The sequence below is a fragment of the Dipodomys merriami genome, unplaced genomic scaffold (genome assembly GCF_024711535.1).
Source record: "Dipodomys merriami isolate MVZ:Mamm:240054 unplaced genomic scaffold, mDipMer1.0.p SCAF_30, whole genome shotgun sequence".
Taxonomy (NCBI): Eukaryota; Metazoa; Chordata; class Mammalia; order Rodentia; family Heteromyidae; genus Dipodomys; species Dipodomys merriami.
In genome coordinates, this window is record NW_027204493.1 from 12800610 (window position 1) to 12822462 (window position 21853).

A 21853-nucleotide genomic window follows, 5' to 3' on the forward strand; every position below is an offset into this window, starting at 1 on the left:
TAACACTGCCAAGCTACCACTAAAGACATGTATTCTTTTAACTATTCTGAATGTTTTACTCTATCATTTCAGTGAAGAATATTAGCTTTTATTTTGCTTTTAGAGCACCATTTGCTTTGGGAGGGGGGGCATATTTTCATAACATTAGGAGTAAGGAATCACTTCACAGATCATATAAGGACCCAAACGCAACAGAAGATACAGGACAGACTAACTATCTTACATAATGCATAAATGGAAATGGAAAGGTTTTTATTTTAAAATCTCTTTTGATTTAAAAAAATTATTGTTAATTTTTACTGTGTTTGGTCCAAGCTTCATGGAATAAATCTGTGAATAAAGTAGGCTTTCTGTTCTCAGTACCAGTGGGAGTACCTTCCATGTAACTCTGAAGAGCCTCGGGATATCTCTAGCTTTGAGAACTTTATCTGGCTGAGATATCCAGCACACTCACCCTGTGACTCCTTCGCTCCCAGGTTATTCTGTTGCTGCAATTTCGACTGAAAAAAGTATCCATTTTGTTGCTGGTGCTCCTCGGGCAAATTACACTGGCCACATCGTCCTGTACAGTGTGAATAAGAATGGCAATGTCACGGTTATTCAGTCTTACAGAGGAGGGCAGGTAACTACAACTTAGCAGAGCAAGTATAGAGTTGAGTAGGTGGGTGGTTCTTGGAAATTAGCATTCACTTAGTGCCTCATCTATGTTTGCTTCTGTAATGTCCTTTTTCTGTGTAGACTTTAAGCCTTCACAACAGTTTTAGATTTACCATTGCCTTTGGACAAGTTATCTCAAGTTTTGCTAAAAATTCTAAGATCACAGAGCTTTAATGGGGTTGAGCTATCCTTAACATTAATTCTATATGGCTCACCACATTCTTGTGTGCTGGCTTCCATGTACTTTTTTTTTTTTGGTCTGGTCCTAGATCTTGAACTCAAGATACTATCTTGGGTTGTTGTGCTCAAGGCCAGCACTCTACTACCACCTGAGCCACAGCTCTACTCCTAACTTTTTATTGTATAATTGGAGAAATGTCACACAGACTGTCCTGCCCCAGCTGGCTTCAAACCACTATCCTCAAATCTCAGCCTCCCAAGTAGCTAGGATTATAGGCATGAGCTACTTAGTACTCAGTGATGTTCATATTTTGATTTCCCAGATTAGTAATACATGTTGACCAGCCCATACTATGACCCAAGTATCTGGAGTAAAAATATGAGAGGAAAGGAGCAGTATAATAACATAAGCAATGAGCTTCCACATCTGGGCCTGTTAAGGTATTCTGTTGGATTTGATATTTGTAAAACTCAGGTAACTCGCCATCTCTGCCACTTCCTACTGCTATGTAGCCATGTGGTAAGCAGATCCCACGACTAAGCTTACTGAGGCAATTTACAAAAGTTTGTGGCCAGAGCAAAGACCAGCCAGCTGGCTCCTTTTCTTTCTAAGCAGTTTTTAACCTCTGGGCTTAGGACACTTGAGAAATGAGTACCCTTGATCCCTTACAACCAACAAAGTCCTTCCTAAAGTCATAACTAACCACAGAATTCTCTTCTCTGGGATTAAGTCTGATTCTATTGTTTCTATAGATTTTTTTCCTAAGAATAATACCTGATTTTTCAGCCATAGACTAACTATTGTCAGATATTTTTTCCTTCCTCTTTAAGTTGTTTTTATTTTGAGAAAATAGTGAACACTTTACGGAGTTATTAATATCCTATTAATTCCTGAGAGGTGTTTTAAAAAGCATGCATTGAAATACTGAATGGGATGAATATTCACATTCTCAGCCTCAGTTTTATTTCATCTCCATCTGCGTCTCTCAAACCATGTAAGAACTCACCTTTTCTGAACCATGCCAAGGAAACTGACATCGATTTGTTTTTCCATATCTTTCTACCTAGAAAACTTGTCTTCCTAGAAGTTGTCTTCATATGTCTTTCTTTGTAAGCATACCTGGAGTCCCTGCATTTTGATCACATAGGATTTGGGGCTGTCTGAATTCTGGTATACTTCATGATGGAAACACAAGTGTTTGTCCTCTTGCCTCTACTCCTCCTGCCTTTCTCTCTAGTACCTTGTTACACAACTCCTGAGGATTTCTCTTATGTATGTGCTGCTTGGCCCACTAGCACAGAAATACCTGGGATGTTTAATGAAAATGTTATCTCTGTATCACAGTACAGAGTCTCTGGAAATGGGACTCAGGGATCTGTATTTTAAAGACACTTCCTTGCTGATTCACATGCACACTAATTTTGAGGAACTAAGAGTTAAATGGTGGCACTGATGTTTAATGTTCCTAGCACCTTGCAGGCCTACCATTTCTATGTATTGAATAAATAACAGCTTAGTATGTATTATGTATATGATATATATCTATAGTTATATGATATATCTAGATTTAGACAGATATATAGGTAACAGAGAGATATGGAGATATAGATGATATAGATGTAAGTATAGATGATATATATATATATATATATATGAGAGAGAGGGAGAGACAGACAGATAGATAGATAGATAGATAGATAGATAGATAGATAGATAGATAGATAGATAGATAGATAGATCTGACCCTAAGAATTCTAAGACCTTTTTTCTTTACCATGACAGATTGGCTCGTATTTTGGTAGTGTGCTGTGCTCAGTTGATGTGGATAGAGACACCATTACTGATGTGCTCTTGGTGGGTGCACCAATGTACATGAATGACCTCAAGAAAGAGGAAGGAAGGGTCTATCTGTTTACCATCACAAAGGTAAAAGAAATATTTTATTTTGCTTTTGTACTGATGATGATTCAATCTGCACTTTGAAGGAAAGTTTAATATTCTTGAATAATAGTTTACACACATAGTACAGTTTATGTCATCTGTTTTGACAATGCTGTCATTAAGTTAAAAGCACAGGATGACATTAGACAACTCCGAAGGGAAAAGAAGTTGAAGTTAATATAATAAAATTACAATTATATGTTATAGTTTTCTTAGTTACTTAAATTGATTTAAAATTAACTCTCTAACAGGAGCAATTAAAACAATTCTAATTGCCCATATGAAGTATGTATATTTTATGTGCAATAAAGGATAGGCATATGTATTTATTTGAAAGTTTAATAAATTCCTACTTTCCTAAATGTTTCTGGATTGTCAAATACTCAAAATTGTCATTAGTCATTCAAGCTAAAAGTATTTCTTAATACTATTCTAATAAATTAATTTTATCACATTATACTAGAGAAGAAAGAATCAACAGTGACTCATTTTCATGGTAGATGAGTTTTACTTTCTTCTAGAGTCATGAAATGTTTCCATATCTGATTATAAAACCTGAAGGAAAAATTGTGTACTTTATAAGAAAATAGTGTTTCCTTTGGATAAAATTATTATGTGTTCCTTCTAATAGAATATTAACAATCTAATCTCCCATTTCTTATCTGATTACCATCATACCAGTCTAGTAATTTTATTTTGATTTGGGTCTACTTTAGTTTCCTTCAGGGTAATTAGACTTGCACCAGAAAAATATTAAGTCAAAGAAAGATTTGGCAATGGGTAAAGATGGTAACATGGAAGAAAATAGAGAAGAAGGATTGAATATTGCTTTATAAAGTTTTACAGTAAAAAGAATTACTTCTTTTCACCATAGCTGAAAGGACAGATATCCTGTGATATTAGTTACTGAAATTCTTTTTCATAATTCCCAGCATGGAGAACTTTTAATTCTAGGTTTAAAACACTTTCCACAGTTAACATTTTGAAAATCGATTTGGACATCATTGCTGCAGATTTCAGTTCTACACATTGTGGAGTGAACTTTAATCATCCCTTTTCCCCTTTGCAAGGGCATTTTGGATAAGTACCAGTTTCTTGAAGGACCCAAGGGCACTGAAAATGCTCGCTTTGGCTCAGCAATTGCAGCTCTTTCAGACATCAACATGGATGGCTTTAATGACGTGATTGTTGGCTCACCTTTAGAAAATCACAATTCTGGAGCTGTTTACATTTACAATGGTCAACAGGACACTATCCGCACAAAATATTCCCAGGTAATCCATGTGCTACATAATGGCGTATTATTATGTATTCGTTAATGCTAAAGATCCATCCTAGTTATTTTATAACCTCATTTATTCACTTAAAAATAATCAGGATGGAAGTGGCACTGTAGCTCAAGTGGTAGAGCACTAGCCTTGAGCTGAAGAATTCAGGGACAGTGGCCAAGCCCAGAGTTCAAGCCCAAGACCGACCAAAAAAATTATAATAATCAGGAGCCAGGTGCCGGTGGCTCATGTCTGTAATCCTAGCTACTCAGGAAGCTGAGATCTGAGTATCGTGGTTCAAAGCCAATCCTGGCAGGAAAGACTCCGTGAGACTCCTATCTCCAATAAACCACTAGAAAACAGGAAGTGGCACTGTAGCTCAAGTGGTAGAGTGCTAGCCTTGAGCTGAAGAACTGAGGGACAGAGCCCAGGCCCAGAGTTCAAGCCCCAACTGACAAAAAAAAAATCAGGAAAGAAAAAGACTGGAGGCATGGCTCCAGTAGCTGAGCACCAGCAAACAAGTGAAAAGCAAGCACCACCAAAAAAGAAAGAAAAAAGGAAGAAAGACGGAAGGGAGAGAAGGAAGAAGGGAGGGAGGGAGAGAAGGAATGAATTTTGGAAATGATCACATAGTGAATATGAATATGCAGGGGAGAGGCTGTTTTCTTTCTTCTTCAACTCTGCATCTCTTGTTTTCAGAAAATCTTGGGATCTGACAGAGTCTTCAGAAACCGTCTCCAGTTTTTTGGGAGATCTTTGGATGGCTATGGAGATCTAAATGGGGATTCCATTACTGATGTGTCCATTGGTGCTTTTGGACAAGTGGTTCAACTCTGGTGAGTCAATAAGCTCTCAGCACAAATGAGCTAACTAAAAATAACCAACTATGCTGGTATGAAGAAATACTGTACAGGTTATATAAGATGGTAGAAAATTTTATGTATCTTAATTTGTAGAAAGAAATATATTTTTCCTGGGGAAATATATATGTATATATATATTATCTATAATAATATATTAATATTCTATTATATTTTAATTTGTATAAAGTAAGGAATGTAGTTTTCCTGGGGAAATTTTATATAGTTTTTCTGAGGATATAACATACATACACACATATACACATACACACACATGTAATAGTTTCCTGGGGGGAATTATATATATAAATATCATACATAAAATGCATATATTATTATATATCATATATATAATATATAATGTAATAAATGTATTCTTGCATATACTTTCTTAGCATTTGAATAAAGTTTCTCTTTATATAGTGATGAGAAGCAAAGTATAAAAGATAAAGCCCTTGGTACCTTCTTGTAAAGAGCCTACTTTTACTTATAGCAAGAAGGCCTCGTGTGAGTGCTCTAAAAACACCATTCAATGATGCTAGTAAACTGAACTTCTCATAGGGTTTGAAAGTATATTTTTAAAAATATCACTTGTGAACAAGAGCCATTATTTGGGTTTAGCTAACCTCTCATTGACTCCTATAGAAGCAGAAGATTGGGAGAACAAGAAGAAATTCAAAAGCCAGGTGATCCAAGGTCAAAAATAAGCATAGGACCTAGGAAGGAAAAAGAATCCAAAAGAAGTTGATTCAACTGAGAGTTGAAAATAGGCCTTATATGTTCCAATACATAGACAGCAGAGAAACATTCATTGGTGTTTATGACTTCACTTCTAGATTTCATGATACTGTTTACAAATCCCAGTTGTGCCTTAGTGAATAAAATGAGTTGTTTTTCTTGCATAATAAAGCTATTATGTAGAAAAATAAAACCCAATATTTATGACAAAGAGTATTCGAGACAAAATACTTGAGACAAAGAAACAAGAAATGTATTTACTAAATAAAAGTAATATAAATCATTTAAGAGTAGAAAAAAGAGATAAATTGTGATATCATTACATGGTTGATTTCTAAGTGATGTAATAAGAAACCAAATGTCTCAGCAAGTCTCACAATGTAAATCGTATTGGTAGACCTCATACTTAGTAGGCTATATTTTTTTCTATACCATGGTTTTCCGATATACTGCTTTGTAACATAGGCCATGATATGGCTAAGTTTTCCTCTTTTAATTTGTATTTGATTAATTAATCAAAATGTCAAGACACATTAGATCAAATCAATGTACTAAGATGATAAATTGAGCTAAAGTACTACAGTGTTGTGCTTACATTCCTATAACGTGCTGAGACTGCTTTTTCTGAGTAACTCCCTGATGAAAGTGCTCAATCTCTCAAAAAGATTGCCTAAAAATAACTTCCCTTAAGCATTTTAGATCTTAACAAACTTGAGGACATATTTCATTTCTTACTAGATTTGTTATGATTGCTTCTTGGCAAGTCTGCTTCATAGGTACCTATGAACTATTGAAATAATTTTTCAGTTGTCTGGAGTCCTTCAGGTAGTACTTGGGATTGGAAGATATTTCCTGTATGTTCTTGATGCTTTATAAAACAGTTAATTTATGAACTGTTACTTGCTGCTTAATACATAGTTGTAGATGCAGCTATGAATCACTGCAATGAAGTGTAAGATCCATGAACAGAGGAATTAGGAGGCTCTAGATCTAATTTCTCCTTGGTAAACCACCAAATGTTGTATGTCTGAGATCTTTTCCCAAGGTAAAATCACAATTTGAAATGTTTGTTCAACCTATTTCCCATGCACATCATAAGGTGTAAACAAGACTGTGTCACATTTCTAAAGGGATGCACCTGAATCAGAAATCTAGAGCACCCTGCCTTTCGTGGACTCCTTGGTCGTTTATGGCAGCAAGCTAGTGGCATCCATCATGGCCATATGCCACATTTCAAAGGGACCCTGCCATTCTGCCATCCTACCCTCCTCTTCCTCACCTTGGTCAGCAAAATGCAACAAATAACACTTCTTTGAGATGAAGATTCCTATTCTGTGCTTAGGCAGGTGTTCCCTTAATTTTTTTTTAAAAAATCACACATTGATTGTGCTGGTGATGTAGAGTGTGTGTCTGTGTGTGTGTGTGTGTGTGTGTGTGTGTGTGTGTGTGTGTGTATGTCTCTCTCTCTCTCTCTCTCTCTCTCTCTCTCACACACACACACACACACACACACACACACACACACACACACACACACACACACACATTGTCCCTACGCGCCATCTTAGACCTTTCCAGCAGAAAGTGCTCTGGGAGAGGAAGAAAATATCCAACAATCCAACAGTGGGTCCTCAATATAAAGGTCATTATATGTAGTGACATGGTAATCATAACATTAGTAATTATGTCCATGTATCTCTTTCCATTTATGTTTTCAGGTCACAAAGTATTGCTGAAGTATCTGTACAAGCTTTATTCCAACCAGACAAAATCCTCTTGCTCAACAAGAACGCTGAGATAATGCTAGAAATCTGCTACAATGCTAAGTTTAGACCTACAAGGCAAAATAATCAAGTGGGTAAGTAGACATACAATAATTGTAGAGAGATAAAATTGCCTATAGAGTTTCGGCCCTGAGTGGAACCTAAGTTGGGCCTGGGGACTAAAGAAATAAGGATCCCTTGCTTGCACATGCTTAAATGACCACATACTTGAGGTGTCTGAGAAGGGTTCATTGGGCATGGGAAACTTGTTTAGAACTTGCCCCTTCTACTTTAGATGCTGACATTTTCATTCAGGATATTGCAAGATCTCTGGAATAATGAAGGGCTCTCCTTGAACTCTCTCTTTTGACTTTCTATAACCCAGAGAGCTTTATTTCAATCCTTAGGCACACACAAATTTCACTGAGTATTGACTGTTTATTGAATGAATGTGCTATAAATTGGCTATGGCAAGACCTACATAAGATGTGATTGGCAAAAGCATGCTACTTGTTCCAGTTCTTCAAGAACTACTGTACTTAAGATAATGGAAAGTAGCATATAAATCATGTCCATTATTATAAAGTTCTGGATTATCCAAAGAAGTGAGTAAAAGAAAGTGGGCAAATGTCAGCAGAAATTGTCATCCTCTGCCTTTTTGGCTGGCTACTTTTTAAGACCTGGCTGAGGTCCATATCCTCTCTGAAGTCTTTTCTAACCACTCTGTCTCATTTTCATCCTCCAAGTTCCATTATTTCCTCCCCTCTGTGGGCAGCATGCAATTCAAGCTACATTTGATTACATTGATTACAAGCTACATTTTTTTTCCCTTGCTGCTATTTTATGGGATCTAATCACCCTTTCAATCATATGAGAATCTGCATTTCCTATATATATTTAGGTGGCAAATAGATAAACTAACTTAAGGGCTATAAGAAAGTGTTCAGGTAGATTGTTTTCCAACTTTTACCAACAAAGAAGGAAAGAACAAAGAAAAATGAGATTCATGTGTGGCACAATTTCCTCTTTTTTCCTACTTTCACATCCATGGAATTTATTTCCATTTAGCCACCAAAAGAATTATAACTCAAGTGAAAAAGCTAAAGGACTGTGCCCAGGCCCTGGGTTCAAGCTCCTGTACAACATACATGCTCAAACATACACACACACACACAGTCTCTCTCTCTCTCTCTCTCTCTCTCTCTCTCTCTCTCTCTCTCTCTCTCTCTCTCTCTCTCTCTCTCTCTCTCTCTCTCTCACACACACACACACACACACACACACACACACACACAAACACACACACACACACACACACCAATAAGGTTTCGACACAGTTCTAAGTAACATGCTTCGCAGACTTGCATTAAAGGATACATTCAGCTGAATATCCATATTAGTTAACTAGAAAACCACTGCTGCCTAAGCATTAACCTGCCAGAAGATTAAATTGGAAAACTAATTAGTTGGCAGAAATGGCTGGTTGCTCATCTGCCCAATCCCTAAAACATGAATATACTTCCTGATGTTCCACACTGAATATGTCTCATGTTTTTTTGCTTACCCTTGAAAAATTCTCTCAGAGAATTTCCTTGCAATTAATTGGTTCCTGAGGGTCTGTAAGCTTTGTTAAGTATTGGTGATTTTTCCCTTGTATCCTTTTTCCTGATGCATGCATGTATTGAGGTCCATACCGCCAGGCCATGATGAGTTATGATCATTTGTTGTATCATTGCTTGGTTGTAGCCATGTATGAGATATGAAATCCCATCTTCGCAACTGTGAAAGGTGAATTTATGAAGTATATAGTTTATAGTAATTAATATGTGAATTAATACTGGATAATTAATACTGAACCAAACTCCAGTTTAAAGTCAACATAAAATGTTAATATATTGCTTATGAGACTAGATATGTCTCACTAAACTGCTTGAAAAAAGCATATATTGTTAATGTATACTAATTTGTCCTAACTGAATTTGCCTTACCACCACTATTCTTCCATTATATTATTTTCAACACCTAATTTTAGTTTGTTTATTTGGTACTCTTATGTTTGGTCCACCTATATTGGCCCCATTCAGTCACTAAAGCAAGAAAAAAATAAGCAATATCTCTAACAGATACCTTAAAATTAACTTATAATATTTGGAAGTCTAGCTAATCTTCATATTGAAAGTAATAAAATCTGATAGAGGCATGATGGCCTAGTTCCTGTTTATAATTCTAGCACTCAGAAGCCTGTGAGAGAAAGATTGAGCATTCAAGGCCAGCAAGACCTTATCTCAAAAGAAGCAAAGAAATACACATACAAAAATTAAGGCAGTTTTCACCATGAAAAAAGTAAATGAAATGAAATAGAATCTGATAGATAAAGCCAAACAGCTGGTCCTAAAGATGACAATAGAGAGTTGCTCTCAATTTTAGAAATACAGCCAGTGGCCTTCAGTAGGAAACTCATAGTTATCATCAATTTGACATTTCCCGTTATAACATTTTCACTTCCTTGAGTTAATATTGTTTATCTCTGTTTAATAATTTTAAAAGGTTGAAGTTCAAAGAGATTGAGTAAATTTCCCAAAGTCACAGAGTTTATAAACTGTGGAATTAGCATTCACACCAAGTCTATCTGACTCTGCCCATACAACTATGTGTTTCATGTATTTCCTCCTCATGTAACCATCCAGAAGATGCCAGAGAAGGCATACATTCATTCAATGGATTTTTAGCCAGTCTCCATGGTAGTGTACAATCCTTACAACACTAGAAAGAGAAACAATATGAGCTTTGATTTCAAAATATCCACCTCTTATTTCTGACTTGCCCTAAATGTGTGGATGAATAGGAATTCTTTAATCTCATTTATTCTCAACACTATGCATTTTCCAGGTTTACTATTAAAGTCTGTGTAAGATAATATCCAAAAATTTGTTCAACACTAGGCATTCAATATCTAATAGTACCTGTCTGTGTCTCTGTGAGGGAGAGAGTAATTTGCCCAGGTTTATCCAGTAGATTTGCTGGAGCTAGTTCAATTTTCTTACCATTGTTTCAAGCCACATTTCTCCGAATCACATCTGTTGGGTCTACAGTCACTTACAACATCTTATCTTATACATATCATTTCTTGTATCATATCAGTCATACCATATGGAATTGTACTTGCCATGTGATGCTATCCATTCAAAATCCACCAAAATAAGGCTTACCTCTGAAGTCAGACTTTGCTCAGTAAAATACAATCAAGTAAGTTTGCTTTCCCCTTAGAATTTACTTGCAATGACATTCCTTTATTTTGTTTATTGTAGCCATCATGACGAACATCACATTGGATGCAGATGGCCATTCATCCAGAGTGACCTCCAGGGGTGTATTCGAGGAAAATAATGAAAGGGTTTTGCAAAGGAGTATGATACTGACTCAAGAACGAAGGTGCTCTACCAACAGGATTCAAATACAAGTGAGGCCTCAGCTCATCTCTTTCCACCCCCTTTCACCTTAAAGACTAATGATGCTAATTGTCTAAAATAAAAGCTAGGGCTAGAAAACGCTTACCCACTAATAGGAAACATTTCTTTATGATAATACTTACAGTCACATTCTATTTTTATGTAAGTTAGTAGAATTAAATTTCACTGAAGATTGCAATTATAATAATATAAACATTCTTTTAAAATATGTTTTGCAAGGATTTATTTTTGTGAACAGGATTAAAGTAGGGAGAAGCATGAAGTAAAAAAACCTACCATTTTCTGATCCCCAAGCAGAAAATGGGAGTTAAGACTCCAAAAGATTCTTAAAGAAATTAAAAATACAGTTCTCTAAAATATCTAGGAGGGACCAGGCACAGTAGCTCACACCTGTAAAGAGCTTGGGATGTAGAGTTAGGAAGATCAAGGTTTAAGGACAGCCCTGGAAAAAAAAACCAGCAAGACTTTATCTGAAAAATAACTAAAGCAGAAAAGGGGCTTTGAATTATGGCTCAAATAGTGGAGCCTAACATCAAGAAAAAAATAATTTCAATTATGGTTTACACTATTGATTTAATTTAGGAAAATGATGGTAGATAATGAAGTGAAGATTATTTGTTCTAATCTTACGCTATATTACTATAGTTCTGATCAATTTTGAAAAATCTCTCATAAATGTTTCTCAGAAGAAAATTTTGCCCGAGAAATTTATTTCATAAATTACATGAAATGTTTTCCCTTAGCAAACGTAACAGTATTTGAAAGTGCAATTCACACAGGAGCCCACTTGGAAAGAACTAATTGAAGTGCTTTCCTGAATATGGTTCTCAGAGGTTAGGATGCATAAGAAAGATGTATAAAATCTAGAACACTGGGTCCTCCTTCAGATTTGGAGAGTCAAGGAATACAAAGATTTCAGAGGCACCCATAGATTCTTATTAGATGGATGGGAGAGAAATAACACTTCAAAAGATGCTAAGTGTTGCAAAATTTCTTACTGGATGTTTAGGTGAATTAAAGTCAGTTGAATTAATTTGTTTCATCTTCAAGTTAAAAGTTTCTTGTCCATGAAAGACCTTGATTTTCGATTGTTCAAATCTCAACTACACAGATTCTTTGCAGGACACAAAAACAAAAACACACATAAACACATTCACTTGTATTCTTTCCTGTCCTGTGCCAAAAAGTAGATCCAATTCTGCATGTAATCCATTGTGGAGGAATGAAGACAACTAGGCCATTTTCTCCTTAGGTTTCAACAGTCCTGTGTACCATTTGACATCCATAGCAATGAGGTCCACACCTTGTGCCACACCCTCTGCCCAGCTGAGGATGCCTGGTCTCACAGGCAAGATGTTATCCTCTTAGGCCAAAAAAGCGAACACCTTGGAGGAAGCTTGCTGGCCAAGGCTCCATGACAGTGAGACAAATTTAAGTAATAGACACCAATCTCTCCTGACAAGAACCAGGAAGGGTGGAAGGTGATTTCTGTAACCCCTCTATTGACATTTTTAATGTTATCTCATTAAACAGGAAGCCTCAAAAAAGGGGAAGAGGCCTCTGATTCCCAAAATAAAGAGAAACTTCATGTCCCTTTCCTAGCAGCTAGTCACAGGTACCTTCTCTTCTGAGACGTACGAAGCTCTTAGGGAGTTTAGGTCAGGACACCTAAGGAATCTTAAATCTTGGCAATAAGAATTATGGATAGCCAATGACCAAGGAGCTGGAAATGGTCATAGGAATCTTTTGGAGGGTTAAAACTGGACATCATCTCAATATTGTAATTACTGGTGTATAAATAATGAGGTTATAGTTGAGACTCACTAAGAATTGCTGCTTTAGATTTCAATTGAAATCAGTCTCCGGAGGCTTCGTCTAGAGACTGACAGCAGAATTGGGACAGAAGAAAGGTGCATTCCAATCAAGGATAGTCTACGTAATTGAACATGGTCTGTGTTCTTCAGCGTAAGCATATAGGGTCAGTTTCTTCTCAGCAAGTGGCTGTGCTCTAATGAATGGACTCTCTGTGTTTGCATGTGTATATTTAGAAGCCCACTGATGTCGTCAATGCTTTTCCTGTGCGTGTGGACATCGGTTTGGAAAAGCCTGGCACCAGCCCTGCCCTTGAAGCCTATTCTGAGACTGTCAAGGTTTTCAGTGTAAGTGTGGCTGCCATGGAAACTGGCTAGCAGTGTTCCCTATCACTAAGTGGTGTTCAAATTATAGGATAGCCAGGCCCTGGTGGCTCACACCTGTAATCCTAGTTACTCAGGAGGCTATAGGGGATCAAGGTTCAAAGCCAGCCTTAGCAGAAAAGCCCACAAGACTCTATTTCCAATTCACTACCAAAAATAAGCCAGAAGTAAAAAGCCAGACGTTCAAGTGGTAAAACACTAGCCTTGAGCACAAAAGCTCCGGGACAGTGCCTAGGTCCTGAGTTAAAACCACTAGCAAGAGATTTAAAAAAAAGAATTTAGGATAGTACAGTGCTGGTGGTTATTCAGGAGGATGAGATCTGAGGATTGTAGTTTAAAGCCATCTGGGGCAGAAAAGACTGTGAGACTATTATCACCAATTAACCAGCAAAAAGCTGCAGGCGAAGGTGTGACTCAAGCGGGAGAGCACCAAAGTTAAGTGAAAAAGCCAAATGAGATCTCAGAGCTCTGAGTTCAAGCCTCAGTGTTGGTAATAAATATATGTATACACACACACACACACACACACACACACACACACATTTAGGACAGAACTAAGTGATGCTATGTATAAAGTTCACTAGAATGTCAGTTCCATGAAAAAAACAAATAATGGTTTTTGTTTTTCTTTTTCCCTGCTATTTCTGGTCTCCAAAGAAGAGGCTAGTACACCATAGATGATCAGTAAATATTTACTAAAGAAATTTTTGAAAACTTAGGCAATTTGCATTGACCATTAAAACATGATTAAAAAGCTATGACCAATGCATCTGAAGTTCCATGACCCACCTCCCACTTATAGCTACTTTAATCTAGATTCCCCCTAAAAAAAACCATTATCTTGAATTTTATATTTACTAACATCTTTCTCTTTGACTTTGCTGAACACTAGTGTATTTGTTAAACATGGCTTGGTTTTTCATGGCTTTGAACATTATGGAACTGGAATAATACTGTGTGTGTTTCTTTGCACTTTGTATTTCTTAACTCTTTAATCTCTCCTGCCTTTTCATAGATCCCTTTTCATAAGGACTGTGCTGGTGACAAAGTTTGCATCTCTGATCTGGTCCTGGATGTCCAACAGCTACCAGATGCTCAGTATGTTCTATTTAGAAACTCGATGTAAAGTGTAGAAATAAAGGACACACTAGGTGTCTTCATTCAATTTTTGGAGATTTTTTTCTCTATAAAAGCAATACTCAATTGAGCACACTGGCCCCAGCCTGTAATCCTAGCTCAGGAGGCAGAGATGGGTCACAATTCAAGGCCAACCTAGGCAAAACAATCTCAAGACCTATCTCAAATAATAGCTGAATATAGTTGTATATGTCTTCCATCCCAGCTATATGGAAAGTATTAATAGGATGATTATAGTCTCAGCCAGCCCAGGTATAAACATAAGACACTATCTCCAAATAACTAAAGCAAAAAAGGAGAGGGACATAGCTCAAGTGGTAGAGTACCTGCCTACCAAGTCTGAAGTACTGAGTACAAACTCTAGTACCACATATAGAAACAAAAAAGAAACAGAGCAAAGAAAAAGAAACAGTCATAATAATAAAGACCTTTAAAAACTAAATTTCAGTTTCTATAATTCACAAAAGAGCAAAGCAATAAAGAATATAAAATTGTTATTTGGATAACATCCAAATAACAGTATCAGCTGAACGCAAAGTAAGCTTTTCATTATTAAGCTATGGTCTTAGTGTTTCAACTAGAGCTTGTTTCTTAAATAAATGAAGTTTTTGAATTCTGGTTTTTGTTGTTGCTGTTTTACTTGAATGATGTTTTTCTTTTTCTTTGCTTCAACAGAAACCAACCCTTTATCGTCAGCAATCAAAACAAAAGGTTAACATTTTCAGTACAACTGAAAAACAAAAAAGAAAATGCTTACAACACTAAAATTGTTGCTGAATTTTCAGAAAACCTATTTTTCGCTTCATTCTCCATGCCGGTATGTGAGGACGGCTTTCTTGCTTGCTCTCCATTACTATCTGCTTTCTCCTGGAACCTTCCTGGCTTCTACTTGGTCTGCAGAAACATCCCAGGCCAAACCAATCCATCCCACCCTGGGCTTCCTGCTAGTGAAACCTCCTGAAAACATGGCCCAGTTCCATATGGTGACCATTCTGCTCGACAGCTCAGCTCACTCTTTCCTTTGCCCCTGACTTGGCAGCCACACAGTCACATTCTCTGAGAGCTGAGGCTTCCGTGGTGCCACACAGATGTACCGCACAGATGTGCTACACTTGTTCACAGATGTTGTGGTTGCTGTCCAGATGCAACATTCCAGCAAAGCTGACCTGATCACTAAACCAGAAACACACTGGGCTCTCCTCCTGCTCCTTCCTCTGTACCCACAAGCCACGCAGACATTTAAAAAAGGACCAAAGGAAAATCTATTTCTTAAGTGAGCTACTTGATGAAAACATTAAAAGATGGTTTTATCCCATTTAAAGTTAATGTAAATTTGATAGATTCAGAGATCTCAAACTATCCTGTCCTCAGTGTTTAAAGGTAATTTCTCAAAGAGTAACTTCTTACTTTTAAGAATGAAACACCTATGACGAACTTTTTTTTAAGATCATATTAAGGTATTTAAAATGTGAATGTTGCCATACATTTTGTTCTCTGAAATTTTACATCGCAAAAATATTAAGAAAAAGGTATATGCTAAAGAATACCAAATAGCGTATCAATCTGTTGGTGGTTTCAGACAATAAAACTATTCATTATTTTCCTAGGGGGAGGACAATTTTTCAATCTATTCCTTGGTTTACTGTGGACAGTCTTTAGAGTTAATAATAAAAATAGTATTAAAAAATAATGCACTTAGCCAAGTGCCAGTGGTCCACGCCGGTAATATAGCTATTCAGGAGTCTGTGAGCTGAGGATTGTGGTTTGAAGCCAGCCCAGATAGGAAAGACTGTGAGACTATTATCCCCAATTAACTACCAAAAAAGAAGCCAGAAGTGGAGCTGTGCTTCAAGTGGTAGAATATTATCCTAGAGCACAAAAGCTCAGGGATAGCACGCCCTGAATTCAAGCCCCAGGACCAACACAAAATAAAATAATAATTCACTTAGCTTAAGATTTTCAAGTCTGTGGACAATAAACCACTTTGATGTGAACCAACTGGGAACCTGCACACACACACACAATTAATCATTGTTATTTCTTTGGTCCGGTTCAGGTTGATGGAACAGAAGTTACCTGTGAGGTTGATTCCCGTCCAAAATCTGTGACCTGTGATGTGGGGTACCCGGCTTTAAAGAACAAACAACAGGTACAGCTTATATATTTATTCAGTTCCCAAAACCATATTGGCTAGCACTCTTTAATTTACCAATACAAGTAGTCTTAAGGAAGTATCATGTAATAGATATCACAAAACAACCAGCAGCATACTTAGAAGTTTTTAACTGAATTGTTTCCTTGAAATGATGAATCAAAGTAGAGTTTCTTCTATGCACTTTTCCCCCAAAGCAGATACAATATGGAAAATTCTTTTTGTTTGAGTATGTTGATCAACATTAGACAAAGTGCAGCCTTCAGAATCAAGATGTCCTGTGAACCTTGTGAGGGAGTTTCAGATAAGCAGGAGGCTTAGCAATTCTGACAAGGGTGTGTTGTACAATCACTTCTAGTGTCATTGAAATTCAAGCTCTCCTAGTCCTCAAAGGAGCACATCACAGCAAAGCAGACAAAAAAGACAGTCTACAAATCAAAAAAATACAACATGTAAACCATGTGCTAGTGGCTCATGCCTGTAATCCCAGCTACACAGTAGTCTGAGATTTGAGGATCATGGCTCAAAACCAGCCAGGGAAGGAAAGTTTGTAAGACATTAACCTCCAATTAGCCAGCAAAAGGCCAGAAGTGGAGGGGTGACTCAAATGATAGAGCACGAGCCTTGAGTGAAAAAGCCAAGGAACAGTTAGTAGGCCCTGAGACAAATGCTAATATTCACACGCACACACACACGCACACACACACACACACACACACTCACTCACATTCACACACATTCACACATTCACACTCACACATTCACACACATACACACACTCACATTCACATTCACACACATACACACATTCACACTCACACACATTCACACACACATTCACACACATACACACACTTACAGTCACACACACATTCACACAATACACACTCATTCACATTCACACACACACTCACATTCACACACATACGCACATTCACACACACACATTCACATACACACACTCAGATTCACACATACACTCACACTCACTCACATTCACACACACACACACCTTAGATACAGAAAATGCAGAAAGGGTAACATTGATCAAGATGCATTGTACTTATAAACATATTTTCAATTCAAATCCTTTGTAAATGCTTTAAAAAAATAGAGTAAAAAAGAGAAAATGGAGGATCAAACTGGAGTGAGTTTATATAGCAAACTTTCTTTACTGGCTATAAGGCATCACAAACTAATGAATTTTACTTTCATGTATAGGTGACTTTTAATTTCAACTTTGATTTTGATCTCCAAAATGTCCAGAATCAGTCATCCATCTCTTTCCAAGCCTTCAGGTAAAACATAATGATGCCATGAATTGATGGTGACATTCTTTCACAATGCTTCCCTTTAAGTAATTTCTTAATATGTGTTTCCATAGTGAGAGTAAGGAATCTAATCCAGAAGATAATACAGTCGACCTTAAAATTCCTCTCCTGTATGATGCAGAAATTCACTTAACCAGGTAGGTAAAACCTCTTACACATGGGTAGCCTATGACCGTTGATAACACTCTGATTTACAACACGGTTTTCTCATGGTTAAGTTCTCTGTATGCTTAGTCCTCACTGAATAATTTATCTTCCTCTTGGCAGCTCAAAGAGGAGTCCACAAACAAATTGGTGTCTAAATGGCTATCCAGGTTTTACGACTTAAAGCATCATTAGAAAGTCAGGGAGAAGTACTTTAGTCTTCTGCCTTGGTGAAGGCCCCATGCAGACTCTCAGAGGAGGTGCAGACCTTCCTGGGATGTTGAAGCAGATGCTTAGGGCCCTGAGAGTTAACCAGAATTTCCTTCTCATGTCCTACTATCTACTATGCACAGGAGATGTCAAGCAGTGTCCCCTTTCCTAGACATGGAAACCCCAGCACCAAGCTTCTACATAGTAGATCCACCACATATATTGACAGGAGTCACAGGTTGAAGAGTCAGATTGGAAAACTAGTCTCTTTGATTTTGTTCTTGTTGTCTTTGTTTGGTCATACTGAGATTTGAACTTAAAGCCTCATGCCTGTTTGGGGCATATTTTATACCTGAGTCGTACTTTCCTGTCCTTTTTCACAGTGGTTCTTTTGATTTTCTTGAGCCTATGCCTGGACTCTGATCCTCTATTTTATGTTTTTCATAGTAGTTGCATAGACGGACATGTTCTACCATGCCCAACTTCTCCCACTGAGATGGAATCTCATGGGCTGGCCTGGAACTACAGTCCTCCTGATGTGAGCCTATTGCACATCTGGATGACAGAGTCATACCACTGTACCCACCTAGGGGTAAAGAAGGAGTCTCGTGAACTTCTTTTTGCCTAGACTATTCTTGAACTTCTCCTAACCCCAGCCCCCCAGATGGGATTATAAGCATGAACTATCATGCTGGGAAAGTCTAGCTTCTGAATGGAAAATTCTCAACAGACCTGATTAGGGTTTTCTTCCAAGCAGGAGGAAATGAGGGATTTTCCAAAAGAACCCATCCATGAAGTAATACTTTGTTCCTATTCTTTCCTCCCCAAAGCAAGGGAACCCAAGAGGAGTGGTTGAAATGTTACTGGCAAATACCATCTGTCTTAAATTGTTCCGAGAAACAGGTGGTAAGAGATTGATATCACCATAAGTCATAGTCAGAAGCAAGGTTGATTCATGGCATAGACGCAGCGATGCAAGTGGACAGCCCATGGGGACTGCCAACTCCCATACCTGACAACAGAATTCTCTTTCTTCCTGGTGAAGCATCAAAGCAGCTTCTCTATACAGACCAATGATCTAAAAAACAAAACAAAACAACAAAAATCACACATCAGTGTTTTCCCAAGAAATCCAATGAGACAGGCTGCTCTAATTCCTACCTTACTGTCTTAACTACTAAAAGCATGGAAAATGCAGATCACCCAATAACTCACTAAGCAAAAACAAAAAGGAAAATATATCACCCTGTCTGGAGCTGAGACAGATGAGCAAAGATGAAAGGAATGTTTTTGTATCAAGTGAGTTACAAAGGCACAAGTAGAAGCAAAATGCAGCTCCAGTCATCCATCCCTGAAAAATTAATCAGTAACTACACATTTCAAAGAATTTCTGGTTGCTAAAATAAGTCATTGAAAACAAATGCAGCCACAGGGATGGGTATTGCCACATTAGCTGAACTTTTCCCATCTTACTGTGATTCTCTCTTTTCCTAAACACTTCTAGTTAATACAGCCTTTCGTCTTTCCACACTCCTACCGTGGCCAAATGTTTTCTTGTATACTTTAGCATGAAAGAAGGATAAGAGAAAATAGGCCTTCACTTTTACTAAAGGACATCTTAGCTTTCATTATGGGGATGATAATTTGGATTCTAATACATTCCACTGTTCTTTAAAATATATAATTAAAAGTGTAGTTATATTATTGAGAATAAAAGCTAAAATAACTCCTAAACTTGTACCAGGCAATTCTCCAGAAATTCTAAAAGAAAAGCATCAGATATTCATCGATAGACTATCCAAACATTACAGAAATACAATGAGAAGGGAGGTCAGCCATTGCTCTTCTCTGGTGATAAGCTCCACACGTGAATTATTTTGAGATGTTAACAATTTACTGAGAAATTTTTAATCAGGATATGTGCATGTAACATACATAGACATATACAGATGTGTACAAACATAAGTTTTCATATTATTGCACACATTATCTAATTTATTCTATTTCTGGATGGTTCATAATTTATATAACTACTCCTATATTAATGAAATATTGGGTTGGTTTGCATTTTTATTTTGTTTGTTAAGCCATCACAAGCAATACTGCAAAGAAATACCTTTTAGTAACTATCATGGCAAACTTTGAGAAAAAAATTTGTGTATTCCCTAGCAACCAATTATTGAATATCTCATTCAGCAACCAATTTGCTACTATATACATTTGAAGTTACATTGTACAAATATGATGAGTAAAATGGAAAAATTGGTAAAATTCTTTTTTTTCTTTTTTCTTTTTGGTAACTAAATTCCTTGAGGATAGCTTACCGCTACTATAACCATATTGTTTAAAACTCAAGTAATCCAGAGAAAATTTAAATAGCAAATGGAAAAGTGTCAGATCCTTTTAAAATGCAAAAAGTCAGAGCACATTAATCAGTTTAGAAATTGGCCCTGATAGGGACTCGCATGGACATGTCTGGAAAGCAAAGAGATGAATTCATGCGTACATAGCCAGGCTTTCTGTTTCAAGTCCTAGTCAGGCTTCCCATTTTCCATGAAAGGCTGACGAATCATTATTTCCTTCCACACATATAAGCTTGACACACTCCATGTGTGTTTAAATACCTCTATAACATAGTTTCCTTTTCAGCTTTGGAACAACTTAGAGCAGGGGGAAGGAAGGTTCCTTGTAGAAACAAACATATTCTACAGCAGAAAGTGTCCAGTGCAATTATATTAGGAAATAGAATCAACCGTCTATAAATAAGGTAAATTGTCATTGGGAATGTATAGAGATAGTGTGCAGTGCACATTTCTTGCCACCTGTTCCCCCACATCTCTCAACCCAAATAAGCTGCTGAGTTAGTCTGGCCTCAAAGCCACAGCAATAAGTGAGAATGTGGCAGATGCGCCCTCAACCTGAGAGGTGCCTGCAGGACCCTCCAGCATTGGCCTTACATTACTTGTAGACATTTGTTGGCATTCCAAGCAAAGCAGGTGAAGATCAATGCCTTGAGATCTTACCCAATCAAAACTCTGGCCCACCTTTCTATTAGTGTCCCACTAATGGTGGAAGCAGATCTTACCCAATCAAAACTCTGGCCCACCTTTCTATTAGTGTCCCACTAATGGTGGAAGCAGATTTGATCAATTCTCAATCCATCCTTAAACCACTGAAGTTGGTTTGAAACTAGAGCTTGGTAGGATGAAGGAATACACACACACACACACACACACACACACACACACACACACACACACACACACACACACACACACACACACACACACACACACACACACACACACACACACACACACACACACACACACACACACACACACACCTGAGTGTCAGTGGCTCATGACCATAATCTTAGCTACTCTGAAGGCTGAGATCTGAGTTTTGAAGTTTGAAGTCAGCCTGGGCAGGAAAGTCCATGAAACTCTTTTTTTTAATAAATATTTTTTATTGTAAAGATACTGTACAGAGGGATTGCAATTACATGAGCAAGGTAACGAGTCCATTTCCTATCAAGCATTGTTACCCTCTCCTTTATTTTGCCCCTACCATCCCGCCGCAAAGTTGTAAACTTTATTTTCAACATAGTGGTTTGTACCTCTCATTATTACAATGGGCCATCCTGTATCCTTGTTTCAGCATTTTGTTATTTCCCTTCCCCTCCCCAAATTAGAAATGTATATATACAAGATGCAAGACACTGAAATCAAATACAGTGACAACAGGCATTATACCATGGGGGAAAAAACTTACAAAGAAACAAAATAAATCACATAGTACATTAT

At 37.3% G+C, this 21853-nt stretch overlaps 1 protein-coding gene across 1 annotated transcript in view; it reads left to right on the forward strand.

Annotated features, from left to right (window-relative positions):
- The window catches only part of Itga2 (integrin subunit alpha 2), a 98533-nt gene that overhangs the window by 58544 nt on the left and 18136 nt on the right, over positions 1 to 21853 (forward strand). The window contains exons 12-23 of the mRNA XM_070041153.1: positions 477 to 622; positions 2621 to 2764; positions 3850 to 4053; positions 4747 to 4883; positions 7364 to 7503; positions 10717 to 10868; positions 12927 to 13037; positions 14089 to 14171; positions 14886 to 15027; positions 16267 to 16359; positions 17584 to 17660; positions 17747 to 17830. Of these exons, the coding sequence (XP_069897254.1) occupies positions 477 to 622; positions 2621 to 2764; positions 3850 to 4053; positions 4747 to 4883; positions 7364 to 7503; positions 10717 to 10868; positions 12927 to 13037; positions 14089 to 14171; positions 14886 to 15027; positions 16267 to 16359; positions 17584 to 17660; positions 17747 to 17830 (1513 nt within the window). The remainder of the gene's footprint in view (positions 1 to 476; positions 623 to 2620; positions 2765 to 3849; positions 4054 to 4746; positions 4884 to 7363; positions 7504 to 10716; positions 10869 to 12926; positions 13038 to 14088; positions 14172 to 14885; positions 15028 to 16266; positions 16360 to 17583; positions 17661 to 17746; positions 17831 to 21853) is intronic.